Source organism: Bubalus bubalis, chromosome 17 (assembly GCF_019923935.1).
Source record: "Bubalus bubalis isolate 160015118507 breed Murrah chromosome 17, NDDB_SH_1, whole genome shotgun sequence".
Lineage (NCBI taxonomy): Eukaryota > Metazoa > Chordata > Mammalia > Artiodactyla > Bovidae > Bubalus > Bubalus bubalis.
Genome location: NC_059173.1, coordinates 323,533 through 350,955, shown reverse-complemented (window position 1 = coordinate 350,955; position 27,423 = coordinate 323,533). Strand labels below are relative to the sequence as shown.

Below are 27,423 nucleotides of genomic sequence, written 5' to 3'. Positions count from 1 at the left end.
GGGCCTCCCACCCTAGCTGGGGTCGCACCAAGGACTGCCCACACTTCTTCCAGAACACAGGTTTATTTGGCATTTGGATGAAATGGTTCTCACAGCATCTTAAGAAAAGAATTAGTGCCAACCCAACCAAAAATAAACCCAAACTAGAAACCCTTAGTGAAACGAAAACAGGAACAGGCCTTGAGACGGTGGAGTATGGACACCCACCCAGAACAGGCAGCCAGGAGCCCCCTGGCGCACCCGACTCTCAAGCAGGGCTGGCCAGGACTTGTCTGACCGTGGCCCCCACGGCTGCCCCAGGACACCCTCACCCGCCTGACTGGCCTGGCAGCCTTCGGTCCCCACACGTCCTGTGTGCACGGGTCTGAGGCCTGGGCCAGGCCCCTTGGGGTGCCCACCCCAAAGCAAGAGTGCTCACGACCCTCACCCGCACCAACTAGGCCTGTGGTGACCGCTGTGCCCAGCACACAGCGGCGGCAGGACGCACCTTCTGCTCCCTCTTCAGCAGCCGGGTCCTCCGCGGGGGGTGCAGGCCTGCATGGCACACAGCCCCCTGCACGGCGCGGCCTCCAGAACTGGCTCCTGAGGGCCGAGCCCTGCTCTGTGGGCAACGTGAGCACCTCGTGCCACCTGGGAAGAAAGCGGTCTCCACGGGAGACTGTGCTGGCACGGCCGGGCGCCACCCTCTCCGTCACCCTCCTTGCTGCCGGCCCGCCAAGGCTGCGAGGGGCCCCAGGCGAGTCCCCTGGCTGGCCACCGCCCGCAATCACATGGACCCAGACACACATGCACACGGAAAAGAAAAACCCAGACACTCGATGTAGAAAAGATGATGTGCTGAAAATCGCACAAAACCCGCTTCATCTCCAAACCTCAGAAATGCTAAAGCCCCATGTCAGGAGACAAGACCACTGCCCAGAAGCAGGCAACAGGGACCCTCAGTCAAAGGCCCCCTGGGGCAGGGCACCCAGCGCCCTGCTGCTGGCACAGCAAGGCGGCATGCAGCCACCGGGTTCCGGGGTGGCGGTGCTGGGCAGGCATCGGGCTTCCAGGTGGACAGCCCAGGACGTGAGCTTCAGCCCCTCCCCTCAGGGACACGACCCTTTATGGCACAAACAAGGTGGGGTGGGGCAGGGTCAGCAGGAGCAGGGGCACCCAGATTCCAGCGGCGGCGAGGCCCAGGGCAGGACACCCGGGCAGGCTAGAGGCCTCGGCCTGGCTCCAGGGCTACAGGGGCGCCATGCACGGTGCTGGGGCAGCCTCGGGGCGGGCACCGAGCTTCACTGAGCCCAGCAGGGAAGACAGCACAGAGCCGGCAGCCCCACCTCAGGGCCTCAGCAGAAGGGCCCCCAGCCAGGCCCACCATGTGACAACGGGAGCCGGGGGCACCCCCAGAGCAGCCTCCGAGGCACCTGCCCAGACCGTCGACAGTCCTCAGATCAGGTGTGCCCACACTGGGGCAACAGCCAAGCCCAGCAGAGCCAGGGTGACCCTCCCCACGGCAGCCGCTGCGCCTCCTCTGTGAACTCTACCAGTCTTCCGCCGTTGAGAGAGAGACAGGAACCGGAAGCCGCACGTATCTGAGCCCTCACGGAGCCCCCGGAGCTGGGGGGTGGGGTGCTCCCTGGGGACCGCATGTGCGCCTGGCCGAGGCCCAAGCTGTCTCGGGTCCTCACGCTGCCCACGGGCACCAGTGTCTTTCTCAGGGCAGACAAGTGCCCCTCGGGGCTGCGGGCCGTCCTCTACACCACGGTGTTGAGGGAACCTCGGCTGTGCTGGCTGCCCCCTGGCAGCGCCTCTGGGGTGGGGACACCCCCACCCGGGCCGGGCTCAGGCGGTGCCAGGAGGGCGCTGCTGCTGTCGGCCGAGTCTTCCAGGTCGGCCAGAGGGGCCCCGGGGGTGTGCTCCGGGCGCCGGAGCACCGTGCCCTCCCCGCTGCCGTCTCCCGAGGCGGGAGGGGCGGCTTCCACCGGCTCAAAGGCGTCGTCATCTGCGGGAGGAGACGGGGGTCAGCGGGGCGGGGCGGCTCCCAGCGGCTCCTCCCTGCAGCTGCACCGTGCGGGGGCTTCATGGGCAAGCGGGGGTCTGGCTGTGAGCAAACCCCGGCGGGTGTGTGCGGGGGGAGGAACACGCTTTGACAGCAGAACAAAGGGGGCCCTCACGCACGCGCACGAGGCGCGGGCCGGACCTCGGGGCAGGTGAGGGCGACGGCCTGGGCAGGGGTCCCCAGAACAGCCTGCCTGAGGGGGGCGCGGCAGCCCTGACTCCCACACGCGCGCTGGAAGCGGGGGCCCCGCGCACGCGCACTCCTGCTGTCCCGCCCACGGAGGCGTCAGGGACCCGCTGCCCCAGGAGCACCGTCGCTCTGCCCCGTCCCTGCCAGCAGGCGGCGACAGCCTCTCCCCAGGGCAGAGGTCAGGTCCAAGTGTTTCCTGCCTATGGGGGCCACACCCGGGGGAACGCTGACCTAACAGACCAGGTCACAGCAGCGCTGGCCTTGCAAAGCCCGCCTACTACGTCGTGTCTGTGCGTGTGTGTGAGCGCACGCACGTAAGTGTGACACACGGGGACTCCGTAGGGACTCCTGCGTGCGCCTGGGACAGGGCCGGGCCAGGCTGTGGATGGGCACCCGGTGTCCCTCCGCTCCACCGCTGACGGCTGGTTTTCACAGCGTCAGACGGACCAGACTCACTCATAGGTTCTCTTCCCACTGGACAGGACGGCCCGCCGTGGGGCGTGGCCTCAACTCGCCACATGTGCACCCCGCCCAGGACCCCCTCCCCACAGGGCCCAGCTGAGGGGTCCCGGGAGGGAGGCAGGGGCAGGGTGAGCCCGCCCACCCCTGCAGCGGGGCCACCTTAACGGCAAGAATGGGGCCCACACTGCGGCTCCCACGCCCCGAGGATCACCTGCGGGGTCGTAGAACACGCTGTCCGGGTTGATGGAGGCCTCGTAGGGTGGCGGTGGGTCATCGGGCTGGTCGATGTCAGGGTACTTGTACGCGGTGTAGGGCGGAGGCGGATCGTGGAAATGGAAAGTCCCACCTTCCCCGTCGTCGGAAAGGTGCAGGGGCGTGAGGCCCGTGCCAAAGCCGTCGGGGCCGTAATCGAAGCCGGGGATCCTGCGGCCGAGGTTGAAATGGTGCACTGGGCGGAAAGAGGGGCACGGGGCCGTCACTCGGGCTGCACGTCCCAGGCGTGGAGCCGCGCACCACGGCGGCCACCTGCCGAAACCAGAGCCCTGACCCCACGCCTGACGCCTATCCCGCAGCTCCGCCCCCAGGAGGGTCGTAGAGAGCCTCGCTGCCCACGTGAGGTGGGCCCTTCACACCCGAGGCCCAGCGTCCCGGATCCGGAGCCCGGCCGCTTCCCCACACTGCAAGGCGGGATCTCGGAAACTACGCGGCGGGGGCAGACGCGCAACTACGTGCGCCGAGGGTGGGCCACGCCCCCAAACGGCCACCAGCCAAGCGCACCCGGGTATCCACAGCAGGCGGCCCGGCAGCTGCCCACACGGCCCGGGGGCCGGCGCCCCTCCCACCACACGGACGCCGAGTGCAGGGGCGGGCAGCCCCGCTTCCCTCCTCCGGCGGGAGCCTCGGCCGGCCGGCGCTGGGGGCAGGACACTCACGGTTGGCCCCGATCAGGGACTCGATGCGCTCGCGGCGCCTCTGGCGCAGCCGGTGGACCATGAAGAGCAGCAGCGAGAGAACGAGGAAGGACGACACGCAGCTGACGACGAGGCGCATCCCGCTGGCCATGGAGTCCAGCAGGCTCCCGCCGTCTGCGGGCGGGAGGGCAGCGCTCAGGGGCCCCGCGCTCCGCCCCCCAGCGCCGCCCCCCCCCCGCCCATCTCACCGGGCTGAGCAGGACCGTGGTGGCCACAGGGCCCAGAAGGGAGGAGCGTCCCCGGGCAGGGAGCTGAGGCCAGCCAGGCCGTATCAGCGTCCAAGCTTAGGCCTGGCCAGAGCTCCGCCCGCCCTGCACCACAGCCCTCACACCGAGGCCAGGCTCACCGGAGCCGCAGCTGACCAGAGCGTCTGGCCGCGCCCCCTGGACCTGAGAGTCCCGGATCCCAGCCCCCACCTCCCCTCGCCCCGCCAGTGGCTCTTCTGATTCCTGACTTCCCAGCGCCCACCCTCCTGCTGGCCCTCTCTGGGGGTGGGGAGCCAGGGCCTCCTCCGGGGCTCCACTGCGCACCGGGGGTCCTGCAGGAGGGAGAGGTGGCCAGCCAGAAAGGACGTCCTCCCCCAGGTCATGGTCCGACCCCAGCAAGTCTGGCAGGGCCTGCCCCGCGGGGGAGGCCCAGGGCCCCAGCAGCTCCCTGGGGCTAGGGCTGGCCCTGCACCTGCACCAGAGGCCTCGGGGCAGAGGCACGCTGCCAGCCCGGAGTCCTGAAGTCCTCCACCCTGGGAGGTGGCTGCTGCTGCTCTGCTGCGGGCTGGGCCAGCACCTCTGCACCCCGGGGACCGCGGCAGTGTCCGGGGACATCTCTGTGGGCCTGGCGGGGACGCGGCTCAGCACGCTGGTGGCACCGGCCCACAGCCCGGCCACCTTGCCCGATGCACACCAGGCCTGCTGGGCGTGGTGGGGGCAGAGGGCAGGGCCGGCAGCCCCAGGCTCTCACCCACGCAGGGGTCACGGGCATCGTGTCACAGCATCGGAATGCCTGCCCCTGGACCGAGTGGAGACCAGAGGGCTTCCAGGGCAGGGGCAGCCTGAGTCTGAAGGCTCCAGGTCCTCTCTCGAGCCCTGCCTCTGCCGCGTGGACAGGCACCCAACTGCAGCCTGAGGATACACTTCACGGCCAGGCTCACATGGGCTCCCTGCAGCTGGGTGTCCTGCTGAGACACCGGGGAGCAGCGTGCGAAAGGGCACAACCCCTCCAGATCCCGCCCGTCGGCGGGGGTGGCCAGGGCGTCTGCCGGCCTGTGGTCAGCTCAGGTCCCAGCATGGGGCGTTCTCTCTGCAACGACGAATTCCTACTCGGCCCAAGGTAGACCCCGGGACACGGTCAAGGTCCCCAGTGGCTGTCCCCGGTGCTTGGCGGCAGGAGGCACCAGCAGGCAGACGCAGAGGAGAACAGCATCCTCGGGGACAGAAGCCTCCCGGGCCCTGTGGGGGCTCGGGCCATGCCCAGCGAGGCTGCCCACTGTCGTCCAGGCACAGGCAGTGGGCATCGGGCCCAGCCTCTGAGGCGGCTCTGGGATGGGCCCCTCCCCTCCCGGCCCAGACCCTCGAGGGGGGCGGCAGCCTGTTCTTCCCCAGGGTGGCCCATTTGCATATTGTTTAGTTGAGGGTCTTTCCATACTCTGCACACAAGAGCTTAGGGGTCTCATCTGTGTTTCTCTGTTGGTGCTTTATCTCTTCATTTCCTCAAGGGTCTTCCATGAGCAGAAGTTTCTGATTTTGATGAAGTGTGATCTATTAATGTTTCTTTTGATCTAAAAATGCTGTGTATCCCAAGGTCACAAAGGTTTTTCTTATTCTTTTAAAAGACTTAATTTTAAAAGTACGCTGGGGAGGTATCAACTGTGAGGCTGGGAGTGACGTACAGACGGCACAGTATACTATCATCAGACGATGAGAGCCTACTGGGCAGCACGGGGAACTCCACGCCGTACTCTCTAAGAACCTACAGGGGAAAGAACCTTGAAAAAAGTGGGCGTGTGTGTAACTGATTCGCTCTGCTGTACACCTGAAACTGAAGCATTGCAAATCAGCTAAACCTTGGTAAAATTTTTAAAAATTAAAAATAAAAGAACGTGTGCTTTCTTTTGGAAGTTGTATGAAGGTTTACATGGGTGTATGAACATCTTGGCATTGATTCTATACACAGCAGGGAGTGCAGTATAAGGCTCACTTGTTTGTTTCTGGCTTAGGGATTTCCAATTGTTGCAGCAGCGTTTGTTCCGAGTCCAGCCTTTCTTCACTGAATTGCTTTGTGCCTCTGTTGAGTATCAGCTGACTGCGTGCATGTGGACTATTACTAGACTCTTCTGTTCCACTGATCTGCATGTCAGTCGCTGAAATCACTGTTTAGATACTATGACTACACAGTAAGTTTCAAATCAGGTACCGTGAACCCTCCAACTTTCTTCTTTTCTAAAACTGGTTTGGTTATTCTACTTCCTTTGCCTTTCCACAGAAATTTTAGAATCAGCTTGTCAACACCTACGAAAAACTCTGCTGGAATTCTGGCTGAGACTGTGCAGAATCCATAGGTAATTCGTGGGAGAATTCACCTCCTACTGATGATTGAGTCTTCTGATCCATGAACATGGTATACTCACGCCTTTCTTTCATCAGCATCTTATGATCGTAGCATACAGATGGTTTGCCTACTCTATGAGACTTAAACCTCAGTGCAATATAAGGAGGTAGAAGGACAGGTCACCACATACCACCCACCGCCTGGCGTCCACCCAGGGGGCACCACTGAGCGGGGAGTGCTACGGCAGGCCCGTGAACAACGTCTCATCTTTTGCTTAAGTTCCCCTCAGCACCAGATGCAGACACAGAAGCGCCCTAGTGGAGGCTGAGGTGGAAGCCGGCTCCGGTGAAGGGGCGCCCAGGCCGGGCCCCAGCCCCAGGCGCAGGCTCACCTGGGTCCAAGCACATGAACTTGCAACACTCCTTGGGGTCCTTGCGGTACTGCTGGCAGCCCTGCGGCCGCTCGCACAGTGCGGCCACACACATCTCAGGCTCCCCGCCATGGCAGGTGCAGCTCAGGCACGGGTCGTCCCCTTTGGGGGTGAAGTAGAAGCCTTCGTCCACCACATTGTCCTTGATGTCCACACACGTCTGACCTGCGACAGGCACAGTGCACCTGCGCGTCAGCCGCCTGGGAGAGTCCTGGCACCACAGGCCAGGGCTGCGGGGGCCGCAGAGAGCAGGAGAGGGGAGGAGGGAGTCAGGGCTCCGGATGCATGAGGCGTGGCGGGGCCTCTGGCCGCCGCAGTCTCCTCACTGCGCAGCCGGGCAAAGCCTCTGTCTACCTGGGGAGGAGTGAGGGGTCACAGGGGACACTACCGCCCAGGCCCCAGCCATCTCCAGGTCAGAGGCCCCCGAGGGTCAGGTGCACTTAGAGGCCCCCCTAGGGGTCAGGCCCCGGGGTGGGGGTGGGGGTGGGGCCCCCCAGCTCACTCCTCTTGCACAGGAAAGACGACTTGTCCTGGCAGCTCTCGGCGCGCCAGCTGTGCAGGTCGTGGTGGCGCAGCGTGGGGAAGTGGAAGCACTGCAGCTGCGCGCAGAACACGCCGTCACCCTCCGCCGTGGCCGCCGCCAAGATGGGGTCCGGGGGCAGCAGCACCTCTGAGGAGCCTGCGGGGCGGACGGACGGCGTCATGGGGACTGCCCGCCTCCGTTCCTCTGCGCGCAGCTCTGCACGTGCCCGGGGGCCCCAGTGGGGCAGGGACACGCTGCGGGGGTCGGCAGCGCCCACGGGAAGGGGGAGGACGCCTCTTCCTCCCCGGGGGACGCGGCGGGCGCTCTGCGGGCGAGGGGCGGGCCCAGCAGCTGGGGGCGGGGCCCCGCGGGCTCTGCCGTCCTTTTCGGCGCCCACACCCCCGGCCGCCTGCCAGGAGAGCTCGGGCAGCCAAGCCCAGCGTGTCTCCGCAAAGGCCAGGGAGCCTCACCTTTGGACGCCACCTCCCAGTGTCCTTCTACGGAGCGGTTGCGGCCGGTGACGACGTACTGGTACCCGACCCACAGCCTGCAGGAGGCAGATCGCAGGAGGCGCCCGCTCTGAATGTGCGCCTTTGATGCTTCCGCTGACCTTTACAATGCGAGCCTCAAAAGCATGAATGGTCTTTTCAAGGTTTGATACTTAATTTTAATAAAATGTATTAAAATTCTACACAAGTTCACCCGTCATTTTCGTCCGGCGGGCCTCCTGCTAACGCTGCTCTTCTCAGCGGGTCTCATCAGACAGATCCACATCCAAGCAAAGCTACCCAGGGCTGCGGGGTGGCCCCTGTGTGCCCCCAGCCCCGGCCCTGGGGGTGCCCGCGGTCCCTGCAGCCCCACGTGCGTGTGCCCACCCGAGGGCACGGCCTGCCCTCCTCCTTCTGCAAGCACTCACCACCACCCGAAAGCTAGGCGCTTCTAAGGTCACCAGGCAGACCCATGGAGCCCACCCCCTCCCCCGCCAGTCACTGTGCCAGCGCCTGCCCTCGTGGGCTCTGGCCACCCTGCAGTCCATGCCCCGTGGGAGGGTGCCCCAGGGCCTGCCCCAGCAGCGTAGGTGGGTCCTCAGCTCCCACTGGCCCCAGAACAAAGCCCTGAGTGCTGGGTGGGGAGAGGCTGACTGTGTCCACACGTTCTCTCCGACCCTGCAGAGCCTGCGGGCCTAGAGCCAGGCTCAGAGCCAGCACGCGCCCTGGTCAACCCTGGTTCCCCATGGTGTTTCGGGAAGGGATGAGCAGGCCCATGGCAGGCTCTCAGAAGGATCCTGTCCACCGGCACGGCCCGCGAGCCAGGCCCACGGAGTCCCACACGCAGCAGCCCGTCCTGACTCGGACCCAGACCCCCTGCAGCTGCATCACAATCCCCGTGGGAGAGCCGGAAGGGCTGGCCCAAGGCGCCACAGCAGGCACCGCCCCTGCCCTCCGAGAGCTGCTGCCCGAGCCCCCACCCAACCCCCTCCGTGCGCTCTCAACACCCTGGTGCCTGGGCCCAGCAGCTCACTTGTGCTGGTCCTGCCAGGTGAAGCTCCGCTCCGGCTGCTCCCACTCCTGGGCCAGCACAAAGCGCAGCTCCTGGTCGGTGGAGAAGGTGGCCAGGGAGCCATTCACGCGCTGGCAGGTCTGTGCGGCGTCCCAGTAGCTCTCCCCGCTTAGGTAGGCGCGGTAGCAGCTGGCTGTCCCCTCATAGTGGTGCCACCCCGTGGGGCACTTCCCTAGGAAACATGCAGGACGGGGTGGCCCCAGTCAGCACCCGCAAGGGCACCACACACCAGCATGTGTGCGGCTCAGGAGCCTGGGGGGGACGCTGAGGCTAGGGAGGGCAGTGAGGCTGGGGGACACTGAGGCTGGGGGAGACGCTGAGGCTCGGGGGGGATGCTGAGGCTGGGGGGACACTGAGGCTGAAGGGGGATGCTGAGGTTGGGGGGACGCTGAGGCCAGGGAGGGACACTGAGGCCGGGGGGAGATGCTGAGGCTTGGAGGGGACGCTGAGGCCGGGGGGATACTGAGGCTGGGGTGGGATGCTGAGGGCCGGGGGGGGCGGTGCTGAGCCTAGGGGGGGATGATGAGGCCGGGGAGGGGGGAGGCTGAGGTGGGGGGGGGGCTCTGCTGCTGGGGGGCCGGGGCGGTCAGGATGGCGTGCTGTGCCCACTGGGTAAAGTGGTGGACAGGACGGTGGGCCCCCCGGGTGGGCGGTGGAAGCGCCCCACCCAGGCCTGCGCCCGTCTGCTCAGGGGGTCAGCTGTGCTGCGCCCTCGGTCTCAGTCTTCCTGAACGCTTCTAAAACGCGCACGCTGTAGGAAGCTCATGAAGTAACCAGCTACTGATTATTTTTTTAAGCACAGGCAGGGCAGCCTCCTCCATGAACCAAGGGCAGTCCACCTGGGCCCCACGTGGCAAGCATCTTGCGGGAAAAGCTCCAGGGCCTGGTGCTGGTCTCAGCTTCCCCACCCGGCAGGGAGGCCCTGGGCAGGCCATTCTGCCGCCCCAGCCACCGGAGGAGCCTGAAGTGGGGTTTCAGGGGGACGCGTGGGGTGGGCCCCAGGTCATCACCAGGGCAGGCCTGCAACTTACTGCTGAAGCGCACGGGCTGTGCCACGCTCATGGCGTGCAGGTGCGAGGGGTCGCCGCCGCGCGCCCGGCCCGGCCTCGGGTCTGCAGCCTCCTTCCCATGGTAGGGACGTGCCTGCCCGCTCACTTCTGAAAGCAGAGAGCAGTGGCTACAGACAAGTTGGAGGGCAAGGTGCCGCAGGGAGCTGCCGGCAGGCAGAGGGCTGCGGGCGGGCGGGCCGGAGGGGCCGCTGGAGACCCCGTCTATTCAGGCTTCCTCAGAACCCTTCTCATGTGCAGTTCACGCCTCATGGGTCACACGTGCGTCTCACTGAGCGTGCCCGGGAAGTCTTCACTCTTCACGAAACAGGGCCTCCACACTGTGCTTCCTAACCTAACCCTAACCCTAACCCTGCGGAACCCCCGCAGCTCCAGCCCAGGGGCTCCCTGCAGAGCCCAGGCGGGGATCCCTCTCTGCCTGCCGCCCCTCCCTCACCCTCAAGGCCAGGACCCGGGCACCCACGCAACCCTCCCGTGCAGCAGGCCTGCAGCACAGCCCAAGTATGAACAAGAGGCGCAGGGGGAGGCAAACGCTAGCTCTGTGTATGTGGTCCAAGGGTGACTCGCAGGCCTGAGCGATGAGGCCCAGGGGAGTGAGATTCACCTGGGGCACCAGCAGGACCTTCAGAGGCCGCATCCCCGGGGCGCTGCGCCCCACCCACGGGCCCAACAGAGGACACGGCTGCACGGCCCACAGAGCAGCCAACACGGTCTGCAGACACCCCCACCCACACACAGACACACACACGGCACCCAACTTAGTCTGCAGAGACACCCCCCACCACACACACACTCTGGGCTTGTGGTGAGCCCGGTGGGTGGTGGGAGGTGCTTGTAAACCCTCCTGATTGTGGCAGCAAGACCCTAATTCTCCAAGCAGCGGCAGAGGTTCACGTGCAAAGCACAGGAGTCCTGACCACTGGACCACCAGGGCATTCCCCGATGTTGTTTTTATTTAGTCACTTTTACTTTTTCTCGTTATAGAATAACACATATCCAATATAAAATATCTGAGAAACACAAAAGTTTGGATAGAGGAAAACAGACCAACTGTTACTATTCCAGAGGTGGCCGCCCTTCCAAACACTCTTTTCTATACAAATCCTTGAAACAATTGGGACCATGTCCAACACGAGCTCACGGTTTGCGGTGTGAGCTTAAGACCACGACAGCTTTGATCATTTTAGGCGTGGGAAAGTCACTTCTGCCAGCCGCGCAGGCCTCGTGAGGGGTTCTCTGTTGGGCTCCCCACGACTCCCAGCTGGTGGAGAGGCTGTGTCTGCAACCCCGAGACCCGAGAGCTCTGCCACCACCCGCACCAACGGCTGGGCGGTGCTTTTGGAGTTCCCACAGCCCGTGTCAGAAACAGAGAGGGCACTGCCACCCATCAACAGTGCCCCCAGGCCTGAGAGAAGCTCCAGCGCCCTTTTCCCACCTGGGCGCCGCTGCTCTCCTCCTGGGGGAGACTGTGACCAGCGGCTCTGAGGCAGGGTGAGGCTGCAGAGCCAGGGCCCAGGGCGGTCGGCAGAGGGGCTGGCAGGTCCCTGTGGGGCTCAGGGGTAGGCAAGGCGCAGCATGGGCATGCCTGGGACATGGGTGTGCGGAGGCTCACCCACGCGCCTGCACTGCACACTCCCTGCTGGCCGCTCCAACGAGCAAGACCTGTGCTTCCACTGGATCCCACCATGCAGAGCCCTGGGCACCCGGTCAGGACCGGTCAGACTGCTCAGAGATAGGAATCTGGGGCACAGGGGAGGGGGAGGCCCAGCCCTGCCGGGGGCGCCAGGCACCAGGTGGCTAGGAGGCAGCCTGTGGGGAAGCCATCTGCAGCCCGTGGGGGGCAGGGCAGGCGGCCCAGTGTGGGGAGTGTCCGCACCGATCCTCTGCACATCCACGCGCCCGCGTCTCCCCTCCTGGCTCCCCGCTCCCCCCGCCCAGCACACACGGCCCGAGAGTCCCGGGAGCTGGGGGCCCTGAGCCCTGAGTGGGGGCCTCACTCCCGAAGTGGGGTCGGCGCTGCTCCGAGCCTGGAATCCAGCCTGAGCCCAGCCCTGACAGCTCTGAAGGGGTGCTCCTCTTAGGACAGCCCGCCCAGGGCAGCGGTAGAGCATGCGGGGCACTCGGCTGGTCGGAAGTGGAGAGGACTTGCGGATAAAGGACAAAATGTGAGTCCACTTTGCGTCCAGACACGCCTGTGTGGGCTCTGAGCGTGGTGCCACCGGCGCCCCGGGCTGTGGGCACCCCTGCTGCTTTCCTGTCTCACACCAAACAGGTCGAGAACTGTGGTCCAAAATCCAACGCCTCCTTAGCCGGCGCAGGCTTTCTAAAACTAGAGAGCCCGCAGATACACGGTTACTAGCCGGCTTTCTGTTACGCTGCACGTGTTCCTGCAACTGATTCTCTCTGCCCTCAGCCGGGGCCAGGCACTGCGCTCGAGGAGTCTCACGGTCAGGGGAGCCCAGGGCCGCCACCTCTGTCTTGCTCCCTTGGGGACACACGCATGACATGGACAATGTGTGAGGCACAGAGAGAAAAACCGCAAACACAGCGAGTTCCGAGTCTGCTACTGCCTGTGACGGCGCTGGAGCACTGGGGAGGAGGGGGAGGGACCGAGGGGGGGAGGGGAGGGATGGAGGGAGGAGGGGGAGGGACGGAGGGAGGAGGAGGAGGAACAGGGGGAGGAGGGGAGGGACCGAGGGGGGAGGGGAGGGATGGAGGGAGGAGGAGGAGGAACAGGGGGAGGAGGGGGAGGGACAGAGGGGGGAGGGGAGGGACGGAGGGAGGAGGGGGAGGGACGGAGGGAGGAGGAGGAGGAACAGGGGGAGGAGGGGGAGGGACCGAGGGGGAGGGACGGAGGGGGGAGGGGGAGGGACGGACGGGGGAGGGGAGGGACGGAGGGGGGAGGGGGAGGGACCGAGGGGGGAGGGGAGGGATGGAGGGAGGAGGAGGAGGAACAGGGGGAGGAGGGGGAGGGACCGAGGGGGGAGGGGAGGGACGGAGGGAGGAGGGGGAGGGACGGAGGGAGGAGGAGGAGGAACAGGGGGAGGAGGGGGAGGGACCGAGGGGGAGGGACGGAGGGGGGAGGGGGAGGGACGGACGGGGGAGGGGAGGGACGGAGGGGGGAGGGGGAGGGACCGAGGGGGGAGGGGAGGGACGGAGGGAGGAGGGGGAGGGACGGAGGGAGGAGGGGGAGGAACAGGGGGAGGAGGGGGAGGGACAGAGGGCGAGGGACCGAGGGGGAGGGACGGAGGGAGGAGGGGGAGGGACGGAGGGGGGAGGAGGAGGAACAGGGGGAGGAGGGGGAGGGACAGAGGGGGAGGGACCGAGGGGGAGGGACGGAGGGAGGAGGAGGAGGAACAGGGGGAGGAGGTGGAACAGGGGGAGGAGGGGGAGGGACAGAGGGGGAGGGACCGAGGGGGAGGACGGAGGGAGGAGGGGGAGGGACCGAGGGGGGAGGGGAGGGACGGAGGGAGGAGGAGGAGGAACAGGGGGAGGAGGGGGAGGGACCGAGGGGGAGGGGAGGGACGGAGGGAGGAGGGGGAGGGACGGAGGGAGGAGGAGGAGGGACCGAGGGGGGAGGGGAGGGACGGAGGGAGGAGGGGGAGGGACGGAGGGAGGAGGAGGAGGAACAGGGGGAGGAGGGGGAGGGACCGAGGGGGAGGGACGGAGGGGGGAGGGGGAGGGACGGACGGGGGAGGGGAGGGACGGAGGGGGGAGGGGGAGGGACCGAGGGGGGAGGGGAGGGATGGAGGGAGGAGGAGGAGGAACAGGGGGAGGAGGGGGAGGGACCGAGGGGGGAGGGGAGGGACGGAGGGAGGAGGGGGAGGGACGGAGGGAGGAGGAGGAGGAACAGGGGGAGGAGGGGGAGGGACCGAGGGGGAGGGACGGAGGGGGGAGGGGGAGGGACGGACGGGGGAGGGGAGGGACGGAGGGGGGAGGGGGAGGGACCGAGGGGGGAGGGGAGGGACGGAGGGAGGAGGGGGAGGGACGGAGGGAGGAGGGGGAGGAACAGGGGGAGGAGGGGGAGGGACCGAGGGGGAGGGACGGAGGGAGGAGGGGGAGGGACGGAGGGGGGAGGAGGAGGAACAGGGGGAGGAGGGGGAGGGACAGAGGGGGAGGGACCGAGGGGAGGGACGGAGGGAGGAGGAGGAGGAACAGGGGGAGGAGGTGGAACAGGGGGAGGAGGGGGAGGGACAGAGGGGGAGGGACCGAGGGGGAGGGACGGAGGGAGGAGGGGGAGGGACCGAGGGGGGAGGGGAGGGACGGAGGGAGGAGGAGGAGGAACAGGGGGAGGAGGGGGAGGGACCGAGGGGGAGGGGAGGGACGGAGGGAGGAGGGGGAGGGACGGAGGGAGGAGGAGGAGGGACCGAGGGGGGAGGGGAGGGATGGAGGGAGGAGGGGGAGGGACGGAGGGAGGAGGAGGAGGAACAGGGGGAGGAGGGGGAGGGACAGAGGGGGAGGGACCGAGGGGGAGGGACGGAGGGAGGAGGGGGAGGGACCGAGGGGGGAGGGGAGGGACGGAGGGGGGAGGAGGAGGAACAGGGGGAGGAGGGGGAACAGGGGGAGGGACAGAGGGGGAGGGACCGAGGGGGAGGGACGGAGGGAGGAGGGGGAGGGACGGAGGGGGGAGGAGGAGGAACAGGGGGAGGAGGGGGAGGGACCGAGGGGGAGGGACCGAGGGGGAGGGACGGAGGGAGGAGGGGGGAGGGACCGAGGGGGGAGGGGAGGGACGGAGGGGGGAGGAGGAGGAACAGGGGGAGGAGGGGGAACAGGGGGAGGGACAGAGGGGGAGGGACCGAGGGGGAGGGACGGAGGGGGGAGGGGGAGGGACGGAGGGGGGAGGGGAGGGACGGAGGGGGGAGGGGGAGGGACGGACGGGGGAGGGGAGGGACGGAGGGGGGAGGGGGAGGAACAGGGGGAGGAGGGGGAGGGACGGAGGGGGGAGGGGGAGGGACCGAGGGGGGAGGGGGAGGGATGGAGGGGGGAGGGGGAGGGACAATCCGCCAGCACATGGAGAGCACCGAGGGGAGGAGGGGGAGGAATGGAGACGCGCGCACACGGGAGCACTGAGGGGAGGAAGGGGAGGAACAGAGCCGAGAGCACACCAGGAGCACTGCGGACCTATGATCCTTGTCTGGTCTGCTTAGAACTGGTCAGAGCTGGCTTTTTTTCTGGACAGACTTCCTTTCAGTTTGTAGAAAGGTGCGGCCTTTAGGACTGCCATCCGAACAGCAAAGGACGAGCCATTTGCAAGCACTCAGCCCCACCCCCGTCACCAGTCACGCAGCCTCCCTGCATGGTTCTGTCACTTAGTGTTCAGCGAGCCTGTAGCTGGAAAACGCGTCTGTCCCGCCCGTCCCGGGGCTGCTGCCAGGCTGCAGGCTGAGGAGCCAGGCAGCCCCTTCCCAGACGATACGGGCTTGTCCTCTCTGCAGTGAGTCTTGTGAAGGTTAACAGACAAAACCACAAAGACAGTTTACCAGCCAAACTAGTTAAAAAACAATCCAACTGAGTGAAGGTGAAGCTCCTACTGACATTACGAGGTGACTCCTGAACTGGGTGCGTCCCATCCAGCGACTGTTAACAGCATGAGCCCCTGAGACGCGGAACCCAGGCAGGACATGGAGCCACGGTCCTGAAGCTGAGATCCCCCCGCGCACAGGACTCCAAGAAGCTCGGCTTCCAGACACAGAGTGATATTTAGAAAGGAACACTCCACAGAGTGAGGGCCATCTCAGAAGGCGAGAGCGGCCAGCAGCGAGACTTTAAAGAAGGCGCAGTCACAGAGGCAAACAGCAGCACAGAGGATGACAGAGGCCTGAAGACTGGCGGGCAGGAGGATGAGCCGCAGCTCAGAGAAGGCGCCGCATGTCCAAAGGAGCCTGGTTATCCCTGCTGTTCCAGGACCCGGTCCCGTTAGCACCTGTCAGCCTCAAGTTTCTCTTATCGTAGCAGGAACTCACTGTCGACTTATTTGAACCTTGAAAGCTAAACCCTAGGCCCACAGTGGCAGGGTAAGGAATCTGCAAAGCTACATACCCAACCCAACAATCTGACATGTAAGAATTCACATTAATGATACCTCTCCAACCCCCAAATAGAACAGTCTCCCCCCAACCCCACATATGCACAAGGTTACTCACCGTGACATTATTTATAACAGCAAACTAACGCCGAGTACAGAGAACAACGCCGAGCACATCAGGAGAAACGCTGCGCTGGAAGAAGCACACGCTGGAATCAAGACTGCCGGGAGAAATATCAATAACCTCAGGTATGCAAGTGACACCACCCTTATGGGAGAAAGTGAAGAGGAACTGAAAAGCCTCTTGATGAAAGTGAAAGAGGAGGGTGAAAAAGTTGGCTTAAAGCTCAACATTCAGAAAATGAAGATCATGGTATCCGGTCCCATCACTTCATGGGAAATAAGATGGGGAAACAGTGGAAACAGTGGCTGACTTTATTTTTTTGGGCTCCAAAATCACTGCAGATGGTGACTGCAGCCATGAAATTAAAAGACGCTTACTATTTGGAAGAAAAGTTATGACCAACCTAGATAGCGTATTCAAAAGCAGAAACATTACTTTGCCAACAAGGTTCGTCTAGTTAAGGCTATGGTTTTTCCAGTAGTCATGTATGGATGCGAGAGTTGGACTGTGAAAAAGCTGAATGCGGAAGAATTGATGCTTTTGAACTGTGGTGTTGGAGAAGACTCTTGAGAGTCCCTTGGACTGCAAGGAGATCCAACCAGTCCATTCTGAAGGAGATCAACCCTGGGACTTCTTTGGAAGGAATGATGCTAAAGCTGAAACTCCAACACTTTGGCCACCTCATGCGAAGAGTTGACTCATTGGAAAAGACCCTGATGCTGGGAGGGATTGGGGGCAGGAGGAGAAGGGGACAACAGAGGATGAGATGGCTGGATGGCATCACCGACTCGATGGACATGAGTTTGAGTGAACTCCGCGAGTTGGTGATGGACAGGGAGGCCTGGCGTGCTGTGATTCACGGGGTGGCAAAGAGTCGGACACGACTGAGCGACTGAACTGAACTGAACGACAACAAACTAAAGGCCCACGCGTAAGAGCCTGGCTAAAAAACACAGCACGTCCTTAACCGCTCAGCGTCACAGTGATCCAAGTCTGTGCTCCGACCACTACGGGTGAAGACGCTGAAGCTGACGGTTCTATGAAGACCTACAAGACCTTCTAGAACTAAAACCAAAAGCAGATGTCCCTCTCATCACAGGGGTCTGGAATACAAAAGTAGGAAGTCAAGAGATACCTGGAGTAACAGGCAAGTTTGGCCTTGGAGTACAAAATGAAGCAGGGCAAATGCTAACAGAATTTTCCAAGAGACCACACTGGTCATAGCAAAAACACTCTTGCAACAACACAAGAGATGACTCTACACGTGGACATCACCAGATGATCGACACCAAAATCAGATTGATTCTATTCTTTGCAGCCGAAGATGGAGAAGTTCTACACAGTCAGCAAAAACAAGACCGGGAGCTGACTGTGGCTCAAGTCATGAACTCCTTACTGCAAAATTCAGTCTTCAACTGAAGAAAAGTAGGGAAAACCACCAGGCCATTCAGGTAGGACCTAAATCAAATCCCTTATGATGACACAGTGGAGGTGACAAAGAGCTTCAGAGGATTAGATCTGATAGTGCCTGAAGAGCTATGGACGAAGGTTTGCGATGCTGTACAGGAGACAATGACCAAAATCAGCCCTAAGAAAAAGAAACGCAACAAGGCAAGGTGGGTGTCAGAGGAGTTTCACAAGTAGCTGAGAAAAGAAGAGAAGCAAAAGGCGAAGGAGAAAGGAAAAGACACACCCAACTGAATGCAGAGTTTCAGAGAACAGCTGGGAGGGACAGGAAAGCCTTCTTCAATGAACACTGCAGAGAAGCAGAGGAAAAGAACAGAATGGGAAAGACTAGAGATCTCTTCAAGAAAACTGGAGCTGTAGAGGGAACATTTCACGCAACGATGGCACAATAAAGGACAGAAATAGTAAGGATCTACCTGAAGAAGAGGGTTAGAAGACCTGGCAAGGATACACAGAAGAACTATACAAAAAAGATGTTAATGACCCGGATAACCATGACGGTGTGACCACTCACCTAGAGCCACACATCCTGGGGTGTGAAGTCAAGGGGGCCTTAGGAAGCATCACGACCAACAAAACTAGTGGAGGTGATGGAGTTCCAGTGGAGCTATTTCAAATCCTAAAAGATGATGTGGTTAAAGTGTTATACTCAATATGTCAGCAAATTTGGAAAACTCAGCAGTGGCCACAAGACTGGAAAAGGTCAGTTTTCATTCCAATCCCAAAGAAAAGCAATGCCAAAGAATGCTCAAACCACCGCACAATTGCACTCATCTCACACGCTAGCCAAGTAATGGTCAAAATTTTCCAAGCCAGGCTTCAGCAGTACATGAACCGAGAACTTCTAGATGTATAAACTGGATTCAGAGAAGGCAGAAGAACCAGAGATCAAATTGCCAACATCCACTGGATCACAGAAAAAGCAAAAGAATTCCAAAAACCATCTACTTCTGCTTCACTGACTACACTAAAGTCTTTGACTGTGTGGATCACAAGGACTGTGGAAAACGCCTGACAAGATGGGAATGCCAGACACCTTCCCTGCCTCTGGGGAAGCCCAAGGCAGCTCAGGAAGTTGTCTGCCGCGGCAGCGGCACTGGCACCTCCTCTCAGCTGCGCCCAGACTCGCAAGCCGCCCGCAGGCTCTCCGGCTCCGGGCGGCCAGCGCCCCGAGGCCCGCCCACCTGAGCTGCTGCGAGGGGCTCGCTGTCGCCTGACCACACCGGGCAGAGCGCCTCTCTGCCCGGCCCTGCACATCGGTGTCCGCTGCTCTGTGACACGCCTGATCGGCTCTTGTCCCTTGGCAGGCCTTCTCTGTTTGCTACACCACAAGCCTTTCTGGGCGACGCCATCTCCCTCGGAGGCGTGCCCGTTCACACTGTTTATCAGCACTTTTTGACAAAAGGGAGACTTAACTTTAATCTGGTAAAACTGGTCATGTCCATAGCATTTATTTTTGGCTGTTCTGGGCCTGTGTGGCCACCTGGCCTTCCGTCTGGCTGCGGCGCACAGGTGTCTCCCTGGGGTGGCTCCTCTCGTGGTGGAACCCAGGCTCAGTAGTCGTGGTGCACGGCTAAGCTGCTCTGAGGCACATGGGATCTTCCCAGAGCAGGGATCGAACCCGTGTCTCCTGCATCGCAGGCAGATTCTTTACCCCTGAGCCACCAGGGACGCCCTGCTTTCATTTCGGAGTTAACCTTTTCTGTGACCTGAAAATGACCCTTCTCTACACCGCAGTCATCCAAGTATGCTCCCTGTCTTCCAGGAGCTTGTCTCCAAGGAGCCTGCGGCTGATCCCTGTACAGGGGCATTGGGGACCACAGCGCCCCAGCCGCAGCGCGGGGTCGAGGCCGCCTCCTGCCGCGTGTCGAGTCTCTCCACTCTGTCTCAGGCAGCTCTTCCATCACACAGCCAGTCTGGTTTCCCTGGGCCAGCTGTGAAGGAGGCCTCGTGCTGACTCTTCTCCAAGTCCCCACCTCGGGGCCTGATCCTTCCAGACGTCTCTACTGACTCGTCCTATTTCCCCAAAAACCCTCCAGGGATGCACTGAACCCACAAACTAACGGACCAACAGGCAGCTTCACCACGCCGAGCCTTCCTTGCCAAGAACGCCCTCTTTATTCCAGTCTCCTCTAACACCTCTTAATGCGGCTGTAGCTTCTCCATCACAGCTCCGACACACTGCTCCCCCCGTGCGTCAGAGATGCTCGCGGAGAACGGGGGCCAGGCAGCCACTGCCAGCAAAAGGCGTTTCCAACTGGAGCCTGTGCTTTCCACCAGCTGACAAGGCTGGAGGGAGCCCACAAAACACGCGCCACCTCCAGTCGCCAGCTGCCCTCAGGGGAGGGAGGCGCCGCCGGGACCACTGCCCCTGCAGGCCGGCCACGCCCCCCGGCCGGATCCCAGCACCCACGTCCCTCACGCCCTCCCAGCGCCGCTCAGCAACACCAGCAGGCGCTGGGAGCAGCTCTGGGCACGGCGGCTGCGGCCCCCCTCCGGGCCCCTGGCAGGCAGGCTGTCCGGAACGCCGTCTGCGTTTCATCTTCCAAAGACACTGCTGGCATGACCGAGCCCCAGGTCGTCTTTCCCCGTTTCCTCGGTCCCTGTGGTTTTACGCCTTTAGCTGTAATTCTAGCAGGCTTTCAGCAGGACCATGAAACAGCCTCGTGTGGTCACTCCAGGAGGCCTGCAGCCCAAGCGCAAAAGCCGCCGGCCGAACGTGGCTAGGCTGTCCCACGGATTCACTGAAGCTCCCGCACAGGAGGCTCCCAGCAGAGCCCCGCCTGCACCCCGCCTTGCACGCGCACTCACCTGGACAGGCGGCCTCGTCGCTCCCGTCCTCGCAGGCCGCCAGGCCGTCGCACCGCCAGGGCAGGGGGATGCACTGGATGGCGCCGCTGCGGCAGGAGAACTGCCCGGGGCTGCAGCGCAGCTCTGTGGGGGCAAACGCAGGGGCCCTGAGTGCGTCGCCCGGGCGCACCCAGGGCTCAGGAGGCACGCGGGGCAGGAGCAGGGAGCAGGAGGGGCCGCCAGGGGCCGGAGCTCAGGCGGGAAGGTGCCCTGACCTCCAGGCACGCGGGCCAGGGTGTGACAAGGCACGACCTGCACTTAAGGGAAGAACAGAGGCGGAGGCTTCCGGAAGCACCTGGAATGGGACCCAACAGGACAGACGGGCCTGCCCGGACCGGCACCTGCCTTCCGCCTGCCCGGGCTCCCCACGGGGGCGCCCAGGAGCAGGGTGGCCGCTGCAGAGTGACCCGAAGCTGGAGATCTAACTCTCGAGCTCTCGGGACGCAGCCTGCGGACTCCTGAGCTGAGGGCCACCCCAGGAGCCCAGGGAGACGGCAGCGAGGGCAGATCCGGTCCTCCACCTGCGGGAGAAGCAAAGCGCCTCGGCCTGGGGGAGCCGCAAGGGTCAGATACCGCCCAGGCCAGAAGGGCCTGCCCTGAGGACAACAGCCGGAGCTCCACAGGCACGAAAGCGCGGCTCTCAGCATCCAGACCAGAGCCGCCTAAGTCATGGGCGTGGGGCCAAGACACGCGAGAGCCTTGCCTGACTAGTGGGAAAACCTGACCCCAGGCCAGGGACTGCCCTGGCTCTGCCTGAGCGAGCCCAAGACAGAGCTGGAGACACTGCACTGTCTCCCAGCCACGCTCCAGAGCGAGGCTCGAGCGCAGCACAGGAACGTGCAGAAACACGCAGAGCTCAAGAAGTCAAAATCCACAGTGTGCTGTTTGGTAAAATCTATCAGACGCACAAACAAGCACGGCTGCTATACTGAACTTCTTCAGAGTCAGTAAAACTTCTTGATCAAAAGCTCACAGAAAGTGCCTGGGCCAACGGAAGACAGAGCCCAGAGCACACTCATGCTGGCACGGCCACTGCCTTTCGACAGATGTACAAAGACTACTCAGTGGAGAGAGGACGTCTCAGCAGGTGGCGGGGAAACGACTGGAAAGCCACACACACATCCAAAGAAGCAGCTCGACTCACAGATGAGAAGCAAATTCGGGGCTGCCCGCGGGGCGGGGCAGGGCGCTGGGGTGACAGATGGCACAGCGCAGGGTCCTGCCGCCTCAGCGCGCCCCTGCTTCCTGCGCTGGGCCCCGGGGCGCGGCGTGCTCAGGCAACAGGAGCGCGGGGCTCCCAAACGCAGGGCCCTGGGTGTGCAGCCGCACACACACACAGAGCAGGCGGCTGTGGGCGCGGCGGGCGTCGCCGCCGGTGAGGGCAGCGCACTGCGCGCAGGGCCAGGCCTGCAGCGTTTCCAGGGGCACGAAACGCTCCCAAAGTTAAACGTTTTGGAAAAATAATGAGGCAATAATCCTCCGCCTCCCTCTGAAGAAAAGTACTTTGAAATCTTAGTTCTTTTTGGAATAAAAGGCTTCCCGGGTGGCGCAGTGGTAAAGAATCTGCCTGCAAAGCGGGAGATGTGGGTTTGATCCCTGGGTCAGGAAGACACCCCTGGAGGAGGGCATGGCTGCCCGCTCCAGTGTTCTTGCCTGGAGAGTCCCATGGACAGAGGAGCCTGGCGGGCTGTGGTCCCTGGGGCTGCAAAGACGCAGACAGGACTGAGCAACTGCACAGCCACGGGACAATGAGACGCAGGTCGCTGAGTCCCAGGCTCTGAGTCTGCCCTTAAGGCACCTCCAGCTGAGTGATTCTGTTCACGTTGGAGCTCCTCTGCGTGGTCATTCTGAGTCTCAGTCCCCCTGAGGCAAGCAGGCACAGAAACCCCAGTGACGGCCGCACACAGGTCAACAGCCGATCCACAGCGGGCAGGTGGCCTTGGGTCCCCAGCACCTGCCACGCCTCCCCCCATAGGGTGCCCTCTAAACCGCAGCTTCTGGAGGAAAAGTTTTGCTAAGAGGTCTCCTGGAAGGCGCCTGCGGGCAAAAGAAGACGGAGCAAAATTCTCATAAAGGCTTGTTTAAGAAGAACGACTCAAAGCTGTGCTGACCGACCTACAGACCTCTCAACACCGCCAACTGAAAAGGCAAGACCAGCACACACAAAGGCTAATTCCATTCGTCTAACGCTGGGATTGGATACGCGTGAGCTTCTCCAAGTTTGGGAGACTCTGCTGGGCTTTCCCACAGCTCACCCTGGCCTGGACCCCTTCCCGTGCAGGGCTGGGTGGAGGAGGGCCCCGCAGACGCCTTCCAGGCCCCCGCCCCGTCCCATGTGACGGCAGGGCATGGCGGGTACCCCACCAACCCAGGGGCCCCACGGAGGAGCCGGCAGGGCGTGGATGCTGGGTGCACCGGGGGCTTGGCACCTTGCGTCTCCTGCTGACCCTCCAGCAGGCCCCTGCCCAGTGCCCTAGTCCCGGACACTCCCCAGACTGCCCAGCGCCTGAGCAGGGGGCCCAGGGTGGAAGGCAGCCTGAAGCAAGGCGGGGCTCAGGCTAGACGTGGAGACCCTCACTGTCCAGCGACCACACGGACTCTGCTCTCAGACCCACCCTCTCCCGGCACGGAGCTGTCCACAGCTGAGGACGGCCAGCCAGCTGCCCAGCAGCCAGCCTACAGAAGAGCACGGGAAAGGGGCTGGGGGGACGGCCATGCCAGGCAGAGAAGCAAAGCGTGGGAGACGGGGCTGGCGGGCGTGGCCATCGGAGGGGCAGCCTGTCGCCCTGTGTGGCCGGGGACCTGGTGAGCCCTCTGTGGTGAGCAGCCTCACCCGTCCTCGCCTCTCAGGGCAGCTCTCGCACCCGGGGAGCAACCCCCCGGCCTGAGCCCCAGGCCATCTGGCCAGGTCCCCACCACCCCCACTAGGCAGCTGCGAGGCCCACGGGTGCGGGGAGCCGCCGCTCTTTATGTCAAACATAAGGAGCCGTTTGTGCGTCAGCTCCGTCACCGATTTCCGAGCACCCGTTCTGTGCCAGACCAGGCCGGAGCCCCAGCTCAAACGTGCCTGAGCGCAAAGTGTACCCACAGGAACAATCCCGGCCCTGTCCACGGTGCAGGGTGTCCGGGGCACCCGGCCAGGCCCCCGCCTCCGGCTGCAGCTGGACTCACTGAGCTCACACCAGGCATCTGCGCGGCCCAAGCCACAGAGCTCGCCGCCTGGGAGCGGGGGGCTCTGAGAAACACGCCCTTGTGTGCCCACCTCTCAACGCTCATGGCCCTTAGGGAGCATCTGTCCTATATCGGACAGTTCTCAGAACCAGAGACCAAGTCACGCTGAGCCTGTGTGCCCGCAAACCACGTCCAGGTCACAGGAGAGAGCCGAGGACAGCGAGCGGGCAGCTCCATGCAGGGCTCCACGCTCTCGAGCCACCAGCCTGCACTTGCCTGGACCCGGAAGCAGGCCCTGTCAGCGCCCCTCTCCTGTCGAGGCCCCACTTCCACAGAACAGCCAAAGCCAGCTGCGAGCCACGCCGGAAACCAAGATGCAGTCTTGGGTGACAACCGCCTGCAAGGCTGCCCGTCACCCTGCAAACACCCAACTAGTTCGAAGTTGGCTCGGCAGCCTGACAGGTGGCCACCTCCACCCCGACTCCACGCCCAGCACGGGGGCAGCCCCGTGGCAGCCAGAGGGGGAGACGCTGGGCACCAGGGCAGGGCACCCCGTCGGCACAGCTGCTCCTGGGGCCAGGGGTGAGAGGACCGGGGAGGTGGGCTGTGCGACAGCACCCTGGGTGAGGAGCCGCAGAGGGGCACCTGTCCAGGGCAGCCGCTGCGCGGGCTCCACCCCCGAGCCTGTCACCAGTGGGACCCCGCCCTGGCCCCGGCCCACCGCACCCTCACAGGCTGCCCCCTCGGGGAGCAGGCCATGACGCCCGCCCCTTGCTCCCCAACAATTGTGCGTGCCGGCATCAATGCTCACGCGCGCGCACACAAGAGGGCTGGGCGGGATAAGGCAGAGGAAGCCAATCGATAGCAGGGAGGTCTGGGCAGACGTGCACCAGGCTCTTTGAGCTCACTTTCTCCCTGCAACTCATTTGTAAGTTTGAAATTATCCCCAAACAAAAGTTTCTTCACTAAAAAAAAAAAGGTAGTGAAGTAGGAAAGAGCACTACGCTACCATCCGAGTTAGAGAGAACCCAAGTGGCCAGCCCAGCGCTCCGGAGGCCCACAGGACGAGCTCCGCGTGGTGGGGGTCGGGGCTGAGCGCGGGCTCCAAGCTGGGGCGGGGGTGCCTGGCCAGCCCCAGGACAGACCCCACGGCATCCAGCCCAGCCACGGCGCACGGGCTTGGGACACACCCATCCGCTCCCTGGTCCCCAGCGCAGGTCTGCGGCTTGCTGACCTCGGGTCTCCAGCGGCACGCAGGAAAGGACCTGAACCTGCAGGCAGCCCCTCCCTGGGCCCAAACCCGGCCCCATGGCTCCCCGCTGCGGCCTTCCCCATCGCTGGCCTCTCCCGCAAGGACAGCACCTGCGTGCCTCAGCTCATCCAGCAGGGCAAGTGGGGGTGGCGGAGAGGTCGCCCAGATGCAGCTGGGGCTAAAGCCATGCAGGGTCTCCTTCCACAGCTGAGGCGAGAAAGTTTTCCCAGCGCGCCTGAAGCCGCACTCCCAGAGGACTGGCTGCAGACGAATCCGAGTCACTGGGGTCCAGCTCCGTCAGCTGCGGGCACAGGTCCCAGCCTTCCTGCCTCACCAGCCCCTACTCGTGACGCACCATCACAGCGGGCACCCAAGGGGAGGGGAGTTCTGGCGCTCAGATCAGGGCGCTCGGATGGGAGACGGGCCGCAGACCCACCGCGAGAGCCTCAGCTGGCTCTGGGAGCAGGGGGCCTGAGGGGAGGGCAGTGGGGCTGCCGGGGAGAGGCCAAGCCTCGGGACCAAATCCTCCCCAGAGCTGCCGGGGTCTCCAGCTCTATCCTGCGGCCCTCTCTGTAAGACGGAGCTAGCAGCAGGACCTCCCCCACAGGGACCCCGAGAGCCCCGGCACCCAGGCACCCAGCACGTCCTCAACCACCAAGACCACACACGCTGCCCAAAGGCCTGGCTGGGCGCTCTCCTGGAGGCCGCTCTGTGAAAGGCCCAGCCTGGGCTAGGAGGGGCCATGGGCGCTCCCCCTGGCAGGGGCCCTCCAGGGAAGCAGGGGTGCCCCGTTTTCCCCTCCTCACTCCCCAGTGGGGGGTCTGAGCCAGGACTCCAACAAAAAGTGGGCAGGCTAAGACTGGCAAAGCCCCTCCCAGGTGCCAGCCCACAGACCCCGGCCTGGCAGGACAGAGCGCACACAGGCCCCAGAGGGAGACTCCACTCGCTGCTGAGCCCGAGTCAGGAAGCCAGCTGGAGGCCCAGGTTTCTCAGTTCAACTCCAGACACCCACAGGGGTTATTGTGAAGGCCCGACCTGGGCAGCCATGGGCGCAAAGGGCAGCTTTGCTCCCCATCCAGTCGCTTCCCTGCCCCAACTCAGGCCTGCTGCAGGCCACCGCTTCCCACCTCTGCCGCGGCCGGCGGGGGACCAATTTCCCCGCCCCTGCTTCCAGCTGAAGAGCACGCCCACTAAGAGAGCACCGTCTCTTCAGGTGAGCATCTCTAATGGCAGGCAGGCAGGCCAAGATGTTTCCTGAACTGCTGCCGGCCGGCTGTTAGGATGTGTGGACAGACAGCAAAGGAAAGGGAGTTGGGGACCTTGGTCACATCCCTCGGTGGACCCAGAGCCTCCCCCCAACAAGGACACAAGCGTGGTGTGGCTCCGCCCCTCGGAGTCCAGCGACATAACAGAAGACCCAGGACTCGGAGGGGATGACTCGCGCCTCCCCACAGGTGTAGACATGTTTTCTGAAGAATGTAGTAACAAGCAAGCACAAACCCGTGGGCTCTGGTCCCTCACAGCCCATATAGCACCCTCCTTCACACATGCTGGCTTCAGTTTCTACCAAGACCACCCGGCAGCCAGTCACCCCGCCGCCCCAGAAGCATCACTGGCCCCTGCAACTGAGTGTGGGCCAGGGCCCTGGCTGCCGAGGGGCCCCGGGGAGGAGGTGGGGCGCCCGGAGGCAGATGGCGAAGGGCAGCGAGGTGCAGAGTGCCCGAGCCGGGAGCCCGCCTGGGGCCTGCACACTGCCGTGCTCCCCTACCTGCTGGAGACACGCTGTCCTGACAGCACCCACAAAAGGGGCCCTGGCCACTTCTGCCTGCACGGGCCCCTCCCTCCACTAAACAGGGTCAAGAAGCTCACTCTGCAACCGCATCGATACAAAAACGAGCGCATTTATACGTGCGTGTTACAGCATCTCCTTCAACCTGAACACTCAGGAGCTCCTTCCCGCTGATTTTAGAACACCTTTGCAAGGCACCAGAGCACCGCGGGCCCCGGCCTCTTGCGCCTGACTGGAGAATCGGCCCTGCGTTCGAGCTCTTGATTTCTAGCGGACAGAGGTGTGTGTGGGGGGAGGGACACATCGGAAACAAGAGGTAAGGCTCGTGCGGGACCTTCTGCGGCCCGGATCCCAGCTCCCCACCCGGGCTCTCCTCACGCGTCTGAGGGACCCCACCGGGCGGCCAGGGCTTCCAGGCGTCCGGCCCGAGCCCGCCGGCCGCGGAGCGCGCGGTCCCCGGGGCGCCCCCGGCCCGGCCGCCCCCCGGCGCGCACCTGGCCGCAGCGGCTCGGTGACCGTGAGCACCAGCAGGAAGAGCAGCAGGAACGCGCCGCTGTCCGCCTTGGGCACCATTTATCCTCCGTTCATCGTCCCCGGGGCGGCCGCGCGGGCCGGGCCGAGGGGTCGGGCCGGGCCGGGGCCGGGCCAGGTGAGGGCACCGCAGGGAGAGGGCTCCGGGGGGCCGCGGGCGGGCGCGCGCTCTCGGCCGCCGCCTCGGGCTCCGACTCCGACTCCGCGCAAGATGGCGGTCGTCCTGCTCGGCCCGCGCTGCCCCGCCCCCGCCCGCGCCGCCGCCAGCCAATCAGTGCCGGCCGGAGGCGGGGCCTGCGCACTCCGCCTGCGCAGTGACTGAGAGGGGCGAGGTCCAAGGGCGGGGCGGGGGGCGTGCCCACCGGGGCGGGACTACGAGGAACCGCGGTCTCCATTGGCTGATCGGAGATGGGTGGGGCTA

The 27,423-nt window shown here is 63.9% G+C and overlaps 1 protein-coding gene across 3 annotated transcripts; it reads right to left on the bottom strand.

The window, feature by feature from the left end:
- Positions 1 to 44: 44 nt before the first annotated feature.
- Positions 45 to 27,217, bottom strand: DGCR2 (DiGeorge syndrome critical region gene 2). Of its 3 annotated transcripts, none has more exons than XM_044929864.2 (10): positions 26,966 to 27,217; positions 20,221 to 20,343; positions 9,758 to 9,880; positions 8,688 to 8,898; positions 7,637 to 7,713; positions 7,146 to 7,322; positions 6,605 to 6,808; positions 3,631 to 3,783; positions 2,910 to 3,146; positions 45 to 1,990 (listed from the first exon to the last, which is right to left on the bottom strand). In XM_044929864.2, the coding sequence occupies exons 1-10, from the start codon at positions 27,042 to 27,044 to the stop codon at positions 1,743 to 1,745; spliced, it is 1,632 nt and encodes a 543-aa protein (XP_044785799.1). In that variant the 5' UTR covers positions 27,045 to 27,217; the 3' UTR covers positions 45 to 1,742. The 3 variants fall into 3 exon arrangements, with proteins under 3 accessions (XP_044785799.1, XP_025122950.1, XP_025122953.1); XM_025267165.3 differs by having other exon boundaries at positions 9,758 to 9,883; positions 26,966 to 27,216; XM_025267168.3 differs by lacking the exon at positions 20,221 to 20,343 and having other exon boundaries at positions 9,758 to 9,883; positions 26,966 to 27,216.
- Between the last annotated feature and the right edge of the window lie 206 nt (positions 27,218 to 27,423).